This window comes from Podarcis gaigeae (assembly GCF_964106915.1).
Source record: "Podarcis gaigeae genome assembly, chromosome: 4".
Taxonomy (NCBI): Eukaryota; Metazoa; Chordata; class Lepidosauria; order Squamata; family Lacertidae; genus Podarcis; species Podarcis gaigeae.
The window spans coordinates 19,637,444-19,650,635 of NC_139677.1; the positions used below are offsets into that span (position 1 = coordinate 19,637,444).

At 41.2% G+C, this 13,192-nt stretch overlaps 1 protein-coding gene across 1 annotated transcript; it reads left to right on the forward strand.

The window, feature by feature from the left end:
• Positions 1 to 445: 445 nt before the first annotated feature.
• On the forward strand, positions 446 to 11,684 carry SLITRK6 (SLIT and NTRK like family member 6). The gene is made up of 2 exons (XM_083735264.1): positions 446 to 1,162; positions 8,334 to 11,684. The coding sequence occupies exon 2, from the start codon at positions 8,344 to 8,346 to the stop codon at positions 10,867 to 10,869; it is 2,526 nt and encodes an 841-aa protein (XP_083591390.1). The 5' UTR covers positions 446 to 1,162; positions 8,334 to 8,343; the 3' UTR covers positions 10,870 to 11,684.
• The last annotated feature ends 1,508 nt before the right edge of the window (positions 11,685 to 13,192 follow it).

Sequence of the window (13,192 nt, forward strand, 5' to 3'; positions counted from 1 at the left end):
AAACATCCCAGAAGATGAGACCAGAGGGCAGCATCTATGGACCACTTATCACACTTTAGACAAAACCCTTCTCTCTATTGACAGGTAATTAATCACTGAAAGTCGTCTTTTGTAGGGAAAAAAATATTCTCTAGTCAATGACTGGACAATCTCTGAGCTTTTGCAACAGACCTTTGGATCAAGATTGGAACAAGAATTGATAAGGCTACCAAATGCTGTCGGAATATCCCTCCCTCCTTCCCAGAAATGAATATTTATTTTGCTTTCTATGAGAGATGGAGTAGTATTTTCTTTTAGGAGCTTCAGGTGTTTTGCTTCTTTTTTTAAGGGTGTGTGTGTGTGGGGGAGTTAGGGTTAAGAAGGGGGTAAAGGAGAGAAGGTGAGATAATTTGCAGCAGCAGGAGGAGGAGCTGAGCTTTCCTAAGGTGGAGCTGCATGGATCTTGTATTAAATGACACTGGCAGATTAACGCTCCGCGATGGGGAAGGGCTTAAAGGCTGAGTCAAAAGCCAAGAAGTCTCTTTATTTACGCCTACTACCTCCCAGCCTCTGGCAATCTGACTAATAACAAACTGAGCTAACAAGAAAGACTCTCCGAAGGGAGAGAGAGAGGGGAGCGAAACACACAGAGAGAGCGTGCATCGCAGCAGTTTGGATCCTTAAAGCATCTAAAGATACATATTGCGTTTCTTGCAAAGCCAGGAGTGATCGCTTGAAGTCCTGCGGAGCGCTGGGTTTATTTACTGCATCCCGAAGCTCGCAAATGGTTAACTACGTGCAGAAAGTCAGCCTAGCTGGGAAGTCTGCTGTGAATTTTAATTGAGCAAAAGGGACAACTGTTTACAGGATGGTGTAGTGGGTTCTCTTTCTCCCTGGCGTCGTTCTCCCCCTCTCCACCTCCGGCAAGATTTTTTTTTTTTTAATTTCCCCCCTCTCTCTGTCTCTCTGCTCTCAGACAAATATGATCTGTCCTGCTTCGGATCTAGGATTTTAACTTCAAGGAACTGCAGCCACGCTTGAAATCCCTGCAAAGAGAGACCTTAACCTAGGTTGGTGGGGGATTGGATAGGGCTCCTTTTTGGAGATAACAAGGAAGGGGATTGTATACGAAGAGCGACTCTGTGCATCGCCGGCTGTGTCAGTGGGTGTAGCTGCTGTACAGGTAAGGAGACTTTCATTTAGGAATTAACTTAACCATAGCCAGCTTTTTTTGCATTGTAAAAATCACCTTGGCTACCTATTCTGTTTCTCTCTCTCCCGCCCCACCAAACACATACACACACAGAGAGAGAGAGAGAGTTAGTTTGAGGTGCTTATTTCCTGTTAGAGCAAATATTTGCTCAAAACTTATAGAATGGCACCTCAAGTGTTGCATAGGTCCTGGGAATATTTTGTGCATGGAAGGATCTTAAAAGAAATTGGCTGGCAGGGAAGGAGAGATTTAAGGAGTGGCATTTGCAGTGGCACACACGAAAAGGACTTTACATACACCAAACCCTTAGATTCCTTCTGAGATCCTAGAGTAAACTGTAGTTGCCTGCAGAATTTGACAAAGGAGCACATAGCCATATTCAAGTGATCGTTCCTTAACCTGAGGCTTTGTAGTCCGTCATAACCACTTTCTCACAACTGTATAAGCATTAATTGAAACAAGAAATGTATTTGATTTCTGCTGTTTAAAATAGATGGATTTATTGCCTTCAATCTGTATGGAAACTTTGCCTTAGGGACACTCATTAATCAGTACTCCTGAAAATGCAAAAATGTGCAAAAAAATCTACCAAGAGGCAGTGGAGGCGAGTGGTGTGTGTGTGTGTGTGTGTGTGTGTGTGTGTAGAAAACCTCTGGTGTTCCTTAGGTTTTCCCCAAACTCCCTCCTCCCTCCATGCTCAAAATGGAACCATTTATTTAAGGTAGTTTTTGAAAGCATCTATGGAATTAGAGCACTGGGAATGTAATGCTTCAACTAAGCAAGTGAATTAATAGGTACAAGGGACATTTCTCTAGAATGGGCAATATGAAGTAAGTTATACTCCTGTGCCACTTTGGATATTTTGAAGTTTCATTATATTTATAATACAAGGTTAGCAGTCCCAAGGGGGCCATCCATGCATGGATAAAGCCATGTTTGATGGGGTAGAAGTTTTAAAATGTAAATAATATGTTAGCCAAAAATAGGCTTTTGTTTACAGTTGTGTTACTAGCAATGGCTTTTGAAGGCTGGGGATGAGGCAGACAGTTGGAAGGACAAAATCTAAGATAGTGAGTTGATGTCTTCCAGGACTAGACAGAAGCTCCAAGAATCTATCTGCAGAGGGAGAAAAAACTGTGTGTGTATGTTTGTGTGTATGAAAGAGAAAGAGACTTATTGCAGTTTTACCCAGCCAAAGTATGACAATGATTAAGAGGCGAATGCCTTTCTAGCCGATTGCAAATACTTTTAAAACATTTGTGTTTCAGAAAAAAACGTGGAAGGCTTTCATCTTCAGAAATGTATGTAAAGCGTCCGTCGATGCAACATGCACTTTAAATTAATGCATGTTGATTTACTTCTTAATTTTGCCCAAGGACATCGTAACAAGTATGTTCAGTGTGCTCTGCCTGCTTAGCAGAAGAACAGTTAAGAGAAAATAAAAGTTGAATTAATGACCCAATTGCTTTGCTGAAGACAAGTGTTTACAAGAAGCTTTATTTGTGAAGTTAGGTTATCAAAAACAAAGCCTTGGGTACTAAAAGTGGGGAATACTTTCTGTTCTAATGGCTGGTAATAAACTAACTCCTTTGGTAAAACAGGATCTGCATGCTGGGTCTTGTTCATCAGTCAGCAAGGTTGGTTGGGGTGAGGGTACTAAAGTTAAGGAGAAGCAGACATTTAGACTCTAGAGTGGGGCAAGAAACTTTTTTTGTTTGATCCAAAATATGTGCATTTATCCCTTTATGGACAACACCCCCCCCCACAAACAAGAAAAAACCCACATCTTACTTGTAGGCCCATTCAAAATATTGGCATACTAGGATAGTTGCCTTTAAGACTGAAGCTGCAATGGTATATACGATTATTTTGGAATAAGCCCCACTGAACTCAATGGGACTTACATCTGAGTAGGCTTATATAGGATTTCACTGTGAGTTCCACTAGTTATGGGGCTAATCTTATGCACACCCATGCTCTCTGGCTTAATGCTTCTGAAATGAAGCTTATAGTCATGTTTAACAACAACAACAACAACAACAACAACAACAACAACAACAATGAATCAAAATTGCTATCTGTAGTTGAACAGACTTATCCTGTACACGTTTACTTGGAAGTGAATCCCTCCAAGCTAAATAATACCGCAGCCCTAAGAAAGACTCTAATGTTGGTAACCTAATATAAGAGGATCAGAAAGGTCCATCACCAGGGGACTCCTATTTGAGTAGGTTTCATTGAGTTCAATGGGGCTTACACCCAGGTAATTAGGTTTGGGATTTTGGTCCAACATCCTCTTCTCCACAGAAGCCAACCAGATGCCTTGAGGACTTGAAGGCAATATTCCTCTCCTATTACATCCTCATGGCACTTTACAGCAATATGCTGTAAAACACAATCGGGTTAAAATCTGTTGCAAAATCTCCTTTATTGAATGGCACTAATTGCCCAAACGAGTGCAGGGAAGCAACACACGACTTCACAGTGGTTGAAGACATGACCTCAATCCTGGACATGTGCATATAGATGTCAACACACAAATGCTTTGTAGAAGAAAATGAAGAAAAAGTTCAACTTCCGCATAAAGCACCTTTCTGGGTGGTTGCATGTAGAACTGAGTCTCCGAGCCAAATTGGATGTCATCTGTCAAAACCGTAACCCTTTTACCCCCTTATTATAGGCTAGATTCATGGGCATCAATATCACCACTTCAGAGAAGTCGAAGCTGCAATTGCATGCACACTGGTTTGGAAGGAAGCCCCATTGAAGTAACTGGAGCTTGCTTCTAAGTAAACTTGCACAGAATTGCACTGGGAGGTGACTATTGCTCCCTGCCTTATAATAAGCAGTGTACCAAAACAGAGCTTGCCTAAATGTGTTTTGAAACATCCTTTCCGACGCAGAAATTCTTTACTTTGGAAATATAGAACTATTTACTTTGTTAATACATTGTGAACAGATGACCCCATGTGAAACAAAAGGAGATACTCAAACATGACTGAGTAAACACATACAGATAAGTAAAGAATACGCAGTCGCAAGTCAAACTATATTAAAAGAACTGTGTTAGTACAACAGTTAATTTCCCACATTTAAACGTGTTTAATAGGACATATTGCTCAGCAGCTCCACATTTCCAAAAACTGGTTCCTTTAAAGGCAATGCACATTTTCAATTCCATAGGAGGCAGTATCATCCATGTATACATAGCAATTCTGTGCCATATTTACCTTCGAGTGAAATTAATAATGTAGATGAAAATGTCTAATATATCCAGATCAGCATCTTGTTCACAGCTTGCTTGTCCCGTCTTTTCCCACTTTCTTCTTATACTTATTTTCCTAGATGTCCCTAAAATGCAAATACACACAAACAGCTGGAGGGCAAAACTAAGAGATGATGCTTTAAAGTAAGGACAAGTTATACCTTGCAACAAAATGTTGCAGCGTGCCCCAGGTGTATGTATGTTACCTGTGGTGGGGCCCTCGAAGACCGCTGTCCTCGCTCTTTCTTCACGTGCAAAATTTAGGTAACTTTAAAAAACATTTGACAGCACAGCCAATCAGCATGCATTCATTCCCATGAAGCCTGAAGGTTGTGCAAGCAGTTTGGCCTGGGAGGGGGACTTGAGGGGGCAGGTGAAGTTGATTGATCTTTGGTGCATCCTAAGACATATAGGAGAATGCTGACCAGGAATCCACCCCAGCCACAGCCCCACTTCTACCTCTGGCATACATTGTTAACCAGGGGCTATGTTTTGGGACTGCAGTGACTGTCTCTCAACACAGTCCACAGCCACACCCATCTGCATTAGGGATTTAATTGCAGATTTTTGTTTCCGCCCTCAGCCCAGACTGGATCATGAGGATCAAAACAATGGAAAGCTGCTCTTTCAGCTGCTAATCTGTAGCAAGAGGTCTAGTGCCTCTGGACAACCCCTGCATAGTTGTTGTATACAACTTGGAGCCTGGCCTGCAGTATTCATCATATACCCTTGCCTGTACTACACTGTCTCTTAGTCTAGGTTCTCCTAACCTGCAGTATGGTGACAATAAACTTCATTTGCTTAGGAATTTGCATTAGCAGGACTACTGACACACACACCTGCTCTCTTCTTTTTCCTGCTATCTTTTTGAAGGGTATAGGAGATCCTTGGTTGTGGGCCAGTTTCAGCTTTGATCTTTTTCCTATTGACATTTTCTATTGACATTTCCTGGAGACATTTTAAATAAGACTTCTCAATGTGAGCTAGGAAATAATCCGGCCCTACTGTTAGTCAAAGGGTAGCAACTGGTTCAGGCAGCAGGTGCCGGTTGTTCCTCTGAAACCCCTAATCACAGGGCAGTTTACAGTGTGAAAATGCAAAATACATAGCATAACAACTGCCACCACCATACCCCCATGTATGTGCGACGTGACCCAACTTGGCCACATCTAAACTAGGATGCTGCCCCAGATGCTGTGGAGAACGTGACCAGCATTTAAATAAGATCCAGCTGCCTGTCCACTTGGCTTTTGTGTGTGGGCACCATATTGTCCTTTGCTTCAGGCAGCAAAACATGCTTGGCTGGCCTTGCCAGGAAATGATTTATCCAAATATAAGTTACGGTTCTCTCTGATCATTTTGCATCTGAATGCCCCTTCCTCCATCCTCTCTTGCTCATAGAAGAGAGGAATGGGGAAAAGGGAATGGAAGAAGAGACACAGGGATATAATTGCACACCTTCCACTCTCCCTCTTTATTCCTTCTATGCTCCTTGCCTTATCTCTCAGTCAGCAGCTCCTGCCTGTTTGCCAGTTGATCAGCAGTGTTTTGAAGTCTCTTGAGCTCCTACAACCCCACCTTTTCCACTAGCCACATTCTTCCAGCCTGCCAGCCTATTCTGTTCTCTCCTCTCCTGGTTTTCTTTCCCACCTGATCCATTGTTACATGGAACAGGTTCAGTCCTCACTGGGCTATTTTTTATTTTATTTTTTTAAAAAAAATATTAAATTTTCCAATAAGAACATACAAATACAAAACAACTACAATAAAAACAAACACAAACAAAAAACAACAAGTATAATTTCAAAACTTATTTTCTCAACCTTATTTCCCCGACTTCCTCATACCTCACCGTTTTGTATTCTAGTTTCATTATCCCATCAGCAACTCCATTCCCTTATTTCCCAAAAGTTTCTTACTAATTCCTAATAGCTCACTGGGCTATTTTGGAGTCCCTCGTTTTTGTGTGTTTCCCTAAGTCTATTGATACCTCCATCTTGTTTGTGGGTGACCCCCCCCCAAAAAAAAAAACTTCACAAATGAAAGGGAGCATCACAAATAGGGAATGAATCAATTGGCACTTACTTCTGAGTAGACATGTATAGGATTGTGCTGGGAGTGTCAGACACATAGCTGTAGCTGTATATGCGTAACTTCTAAGTGACTTGTGTTTTGTATTTAAGGAATTTGAATTATTCAATAAATGATTTCTGATATGCACAGCTCACCATGGTAGAAGAACCATGTGGTGTATTTCAGATTTGATGCTGGACTATGACTGTCATAGTCCCTGTCCATTGGCCATGCTGGTGGGGCCGAAGAGAGTGGTAATCTAACTCTATAGAAAGTACCATGTTAGCTGCCACAGAAGTCAACAGAAAGGAAAAGTAACACTGATAATGAACACAATTTAACTAGTTCTTTAGCCAAGACCAGACTAGACAGTCACCTTGCCATGTTGCAATGCTGGCATGGTAAGGAATCATGTCACAGGCTTCTCTCATATGGGTTTAGACTCGGACATTACTGGAACATGCTGCAACTCTCTTCATGCTGTAGAATGTAATGGACCCTTATAATCTTGCCAGGTGAATATTGGAGCTGTAGCAGGATTTACAATCCTTGATTCATTGTAAATCTCCACTGAGAGATGATTGGAGATGGGGAGTCACTTTGTAGTAGAAAGAGAGTCCTATGAATCCATGCAAGACTGAGGTGTTTATATGAAACTTTTTCTCGTTTCTGTGACTTCTTTTTCTTCTTGACCTAAATTCTACAAATAAAATGTTGCTACTCAACTGTTGGACGTGGGTGGCACTGTAGGTTAAACCCCAGAGCCTAGGACTTGCCTATCAGAAGGTTGGCGGTTTGAATCCCTGCGATGGGGTGAGCTCCCATTGCTCGGTCCCTGCTCCTGCCAACCTAGCAGTTCGAAAACACGTCAAAGTGCAAGTCGATAAATAGGTACCGCTCCAGCAGGAAGGTAAACGGCATTTCCGTGCACTGCTCTGGTTCGCCAGAAGCAGCTTAGCCATGCTGGCCACATGACCCGGAAGCTGTACACCAGCTCCCTCAGCCAATAAAGCGAGATGAGCACCGCAACCCCACAGTCGGTCACGACTGGACCTAATGGTCAGGGGTCCCTTTACCTTTACCTTTACTCAACTGTTACTATCCTAAAGGTTTAAATTATTTGATCATTCAGATGTTTGGCATTCACTGTGACAATGTTGGGGGACAGCATTCTTCCTTTGTTGTTTTCATCCAATTTCTAAATAAGTTTTTTGCACTGAAATAGACAATTCAGTTTTTTTGTGGCCCATCTATGGTACAAGCTGTCAATTATCAGACATATACTTCTGGCAAGTGGCAATTTGTAACTCTTCCTTTCCACAGAGCAGAGGTGTAGCCAATTTCTTAAGCCTGAAGGACATATAGTGTACCACTCCACTGTTTGGGTCATTCACACTCCTCAAGGAAGAACTATGGTAGTTATCAAGAAAAGAGGGTAATATCATAGTTCTGAACACCCAACACTCATTCAGAATAGTTGGGTGAAGTTTAGTCAACCCAGCTTAGGAAAAGAAAGTTGCTTATCCAATAAGCAGAGAACACAGTGGTGTCCAGATATGTTACTCTGCAGAACTGGGCAAATTTAACCTGGGAATTGGATCCACTCAATGGTCAACCAGTTGACCATTTCCATCTTAGAGAATTACTATAATGTTTCAATTGATAGGAGTTGCTATTTCAGTGGGTGGTTTGTATATCGGAGCATGTGGGCATGTAAGGGGCGGGGAGGTCTTCCAATGTTGTGATGATCACCTTTTTAAAAAAAAATTAAAATGAGGTATATATCTGTATTGTATTTTGCAGAAGCTGTTGGATGACCATGAAGCTCTGGATAATTACATTAAGTTTGATGGGGGTTGCTTGTGATATACTACAGTCCAAACCAGCTTTACCTTCAACTATTGGCTCTTGTGATATGCTGTGTTCCTGTGAGGAAAAGGATGGTGTCTTTAATATAAACTGTGAAGAAAGAGGCATCAAGGAGTTATCTCAAGTACATGTTCCACCATCCCGGCCTTTCCACCTTAGTCTTCTCAACAACAGTTTGACCATGTTACATGTGAATGACTTCTCCAGCTTCATCAACGCTCTCTCACTCCATCTTGGATTTAACTACATTGTAGACATTGAACCAGGAGCATTTAATGGACTAAGTCTCCTTAAGCAACTTCATATCAATCACAACTCATTAGAAGTACTTAAAGAAGACACATTCCATGGGCTGGAGAACTTGGAATTTCTTCAAGCCGACAACAATTTCATCACAATAATTGAATCAAGTGCCTTCAGCAAGCTCAACAGGCTAAAGGTGCTCATTTTAAATGACAATGCCATTGAGTTTCTTCCTTCCAACGTATTTCGCTTTGTGCCATTAACTCACTTGGATCTTCGTGGGAACCAGCTGCAGACTCTACCTTATGTTGGTTTTTTAGAACATATTGGTAGAATTCTAGACCTTCAGTTGGAAGATAACAAATGGGTCTGCAATTGCGACCTGGTGGAGTTGAAAGCTTGGTTAGAAAACATGCCTCCTCAGTCCATAATAGGTGATGTCGTATGCCACAGCCCTCCTATTTTGAAAGGCAGCATTTTAAGCAGATTGAAAAAAGAATCCCTCTGTCCCACTCACCCTACAAATGATCTTGATGCCCCATCAGGTTCCTTACCATTGGTGGTTACCACGTCAATAAGTGATAGTCACTACTCAACCAAGGTAATACCTATTTTTAGGGTTCCTACCAGGGAAACTGCTTTAACACTTCACGTAACAAAGCCAGCTACTTTGCTTCCTGGTGTATATTGTCCAATCCCTTGTCAGTGCACTAGCAATATCCTTTCAGGGATTTTAATGCAATGCCAAGAACAAAACATTGAAAGCCTGTCAGATTTAGGACCTCCTCCTCCAAATCCTAAAAAGCTAATACTAGCTGGAAATATAATTCAGACATTACTGAAATCAGACCTTGTAGACTATGGCAGCCTAGACTTGCTTCACTTGGGAAGCAACCGTATTGAAATACTAGAAGAAGGATCCTTCCTCAATCTCACCAGATTGCAGAAATTATATCTCAATGGGAATCATCTCACCAAGCTGAGTCGGAATTTATTTTTAGGCCTGCAGCGCCTTGAGTATTTGTATCTTGAATATAATTTCATCAAGGAGGTTTTACCCGGGACATTTCATCCCATGCCTAAACTAAAGGTCCTTTATTTAAATAATAACCTTCTTCAGACTTTGCCAGCCCACATTTTTTCTGGAGTTCCTCTAGCCAGGCTAAATCTGAAAACCAACCAGTTTGCACATTTGCCTGTAGGGAATGTCTTAGATGATCTGGATTTACTCGTACAACTTGAGCTGGAAGACAACCCTTGGGATTGTACTTGTGACTCAGTTGGGCTACAGCAATGGATACAAAAGCTGAACAGAAACACAATGACGGGCGACATTTTCTGCACATCTCCAAGGCATTTAGCTAAAAAGAAACTGAAATCTCTGAATAGTGACGTGCTATGTCCCGGAATAAACAGCCCACCATCCGCAACTCATGCTAGCTTCATAGTTGTCACCACGTCACCAACCACCACCAATACGGCAGACACTATTCTGCGATCACTTACCGATGCAATTCCTCTTTCAGTTTTAATCTTGGGGCTTTTGATAGTCTTTGTAACCATCATTTTTTGCGCAGCTGGTATTGTCGTCCTTGTGCTACACCGGCGGAGAAGGTACAAAAAGAAGCATGCAGATGAACAGATGCGGGACAACAGCCCAGTGCAGCTTCAGTACAGCATGTATGGTCACAAAACAACACATCACACCACGGAGCGCCCGGCCACAAGCTTGTATGAGCAACGTATGCTCAGCCCCATGGTGCAAGTTTATCGAAGCCCATCTTTCACCCCCAAATTTACAGACCATCAACAGGAGATGAATGACAAGGAGATGAATGATTCCAAACATCTCCGCAGAGGCCTCTTGGAGAGGGAGCACTCTTCCCCTCTGACGGGGTCAAATGTCAAATATAAAGCTACAGACCAATCGGCTGAGTTCCTTTCCTTCCAGGATGCCAGCTCCTTGTACAGGAACATTCTTGAGAAAGAAAGAGAACTTCAGCAACTGGGGATAACTGAGTATCTACGGAAAAACATAGCCCAGTTACACCCTGATATGGAGGTACACTATCCAGGAGCTCACGAGGAGCTCAAGCTGATGGAGACACTCATGTACTCCAGGCCAAGGAAAGTTTTACTAGAACAGACTAAAAATGAATATTTTGAACTCAAAGCCAACCTGCATGCTGAACCCGATTACCTGGAGGTTTTGGAACAGCAAACATAAAAGGGACCCTTTTTGAAGGATTAAGTCAAAGACTCTTCTATCTTAACTCGGAACTTGTAAATAAAAGTGCCTTATAATAATGTGTCGTCAATCAGAACTTTAAGCACAGTAGTAATCCGAGTGACAAGAAACTCTCAGGGATAACTGTGTGAAGCCATGGGGAAGTTTGCAGGCTCTGTGTCTCATTCTCACATTAAATGTGAACTTTGGGCAACTGGATTCTGGGAGGAAGTTCAGCTGGCCATATTCCTTGAGACCTGCATGGCAATCCCTCATTTTTTTCGCTTAGAAAAGAAAGAAAAAAGCTTGAAGCATTGGTTTACTTTTGTTCCCCGGACCTAGACACTAAATTTTCTTTAAAATGCACCTATATACCTGGTTCCAAGAGGCTAGTGTATATTGGTTAGGAATTAGTTCACATGTATGAGTATTGTCTATGGATCGCACATGAGATTGCCACATAATAAATACAAGATAAATTATATGATTTTAAACAGATATTTAACTGTACAACCCCAAGGTCCGCCAATATTTAAGTACCTTTTATTTGGAATGTTATTTATATTTTAAAAAAGAACCTGTTAGAATATTCAGAAGGAGGGGGAAAGCTGTGTACATGTTTTATCTAGGAATCCTAAAAGACATACACAAAACTCTCTTTTTTGGTTACTTTCCCTAGTAGGCAATTTTAATTGTTTTTGGACAGTCTTCAATATAATGCTGCTATAGAGTTCTGTGCACCATTGGTTGACACTCATACCTGAGGAAATTTGGAAAGCTACTGAGAATTTATTGTAAATATATTAGTAAATCAATGAGCTGGGTTATTATTATTATTTATATGATTGACTCCCATTATGGTTGTGGATACTTTGGATGAAACATCAATTCACTGTGGTCAGTTAAATGTCACATGCAAATAAGTACACCAATGAGCAACAAGATCTTATTTGTGTATCTTTGTAAATACTCCATATTTGCTACAATTACTCAGCAAAAAAGCTTTTATCAGGTCCGGTTTGAAAGTGATACCAGGCACTTTAAGGAAGAAAGAAAAAGTACATGTGCGTGGTTTGCAACTTGTTTTAAAGCAAATTGCTGGAATCTATATTTACAATGTTAGCACTCCAGAATCTTGCGTCTATGTCATGTTAATGCTGAACATATAGTTGCCAGTGACTAAGCTGGGTCCCAGCCATTGATTTGTCTGCATGCTTAAGCATGCTTACATGAAAGCAAGTTCTGTCAGGCTGTTTCGGCTATTACACTGCAACTATCCTGGGTTTTCTGCTGAGTATGCACTCGACAAGGAGGTACGATCAAGTCTAGCTCTCGGACGGCTACATCTGTGTTTTCACAAACCCGTTTGTTGAATACGCAAGCCACATTTTCCGTGCACACTTATCCCCCGCCCAACAACTTAGATGTAAACCTAAAAAAGCAAAAATAATACGAGCAGCCTGACAGATGTTCTGTGGAAATCAATGGGATGTACTTCACAAAGATGCTCTCCATATGAAGGTGACATGAAGCACGACAGCTTTATTTTACTACAAAGCTTAGTTAGGTTTATATGAACTATTTATTCTGTACAGTTTATATCTATTTCAGTTCACAGTTACTATTATTATTCTTGGGTGCCTTTCAAGCAAATCAAAGAACTTCTAGCTATAAATAAAAAGATGACAATAAATGTGTTTTTTTTAAAAAAAGAAAATACACCCCCCTGAAAAGTTCCTTTTTTAAAATAAAAAGATATTGGCAAGACCTGCATGCACAAGTTCAGATCTGTTCGGAAATCAAATGGGAGGCTTCAGTCCGTCGTCATGCATACAGAAGCATCTTGTTCTGGGTGCAAGAAGGCAGTTTAGTGCCCATGCATGACTGACACAGTGCCAAATTGTTACTCTGACCTGCATTTCCCCTCCTGTTTAAGCTCGTCTTTTGTGAACCAGCTACACTTTGATGGATTCATTCGCCCCCACTTCTGGCTCTGACTATTTAAGGCTGAATGGTTACATACTATAAAAAATGCATTGTTAAATCAATTCAGCCGTAAGTAGTCTAAAAGTCGTTAGAAAACAGGAAGAGGAAAATATATACCAAGTGTTGCCTACACGATTCGGATCTATTTATCATCAAGAAATAAAACATCTTAATTAAGCTTCCAGAGGTTTGCTTAAGTAGCAGCTGACATAAATGTTAATTTCTCTGCAATGTCTTGACCTTCTGAAGAAACAGCCTCTCTGGGGGAAAGAAAAGGAAATATTTGTACCAGATACTTTATTCATGCCAATTGGCACACTGCTGCAATGTCTTTCAC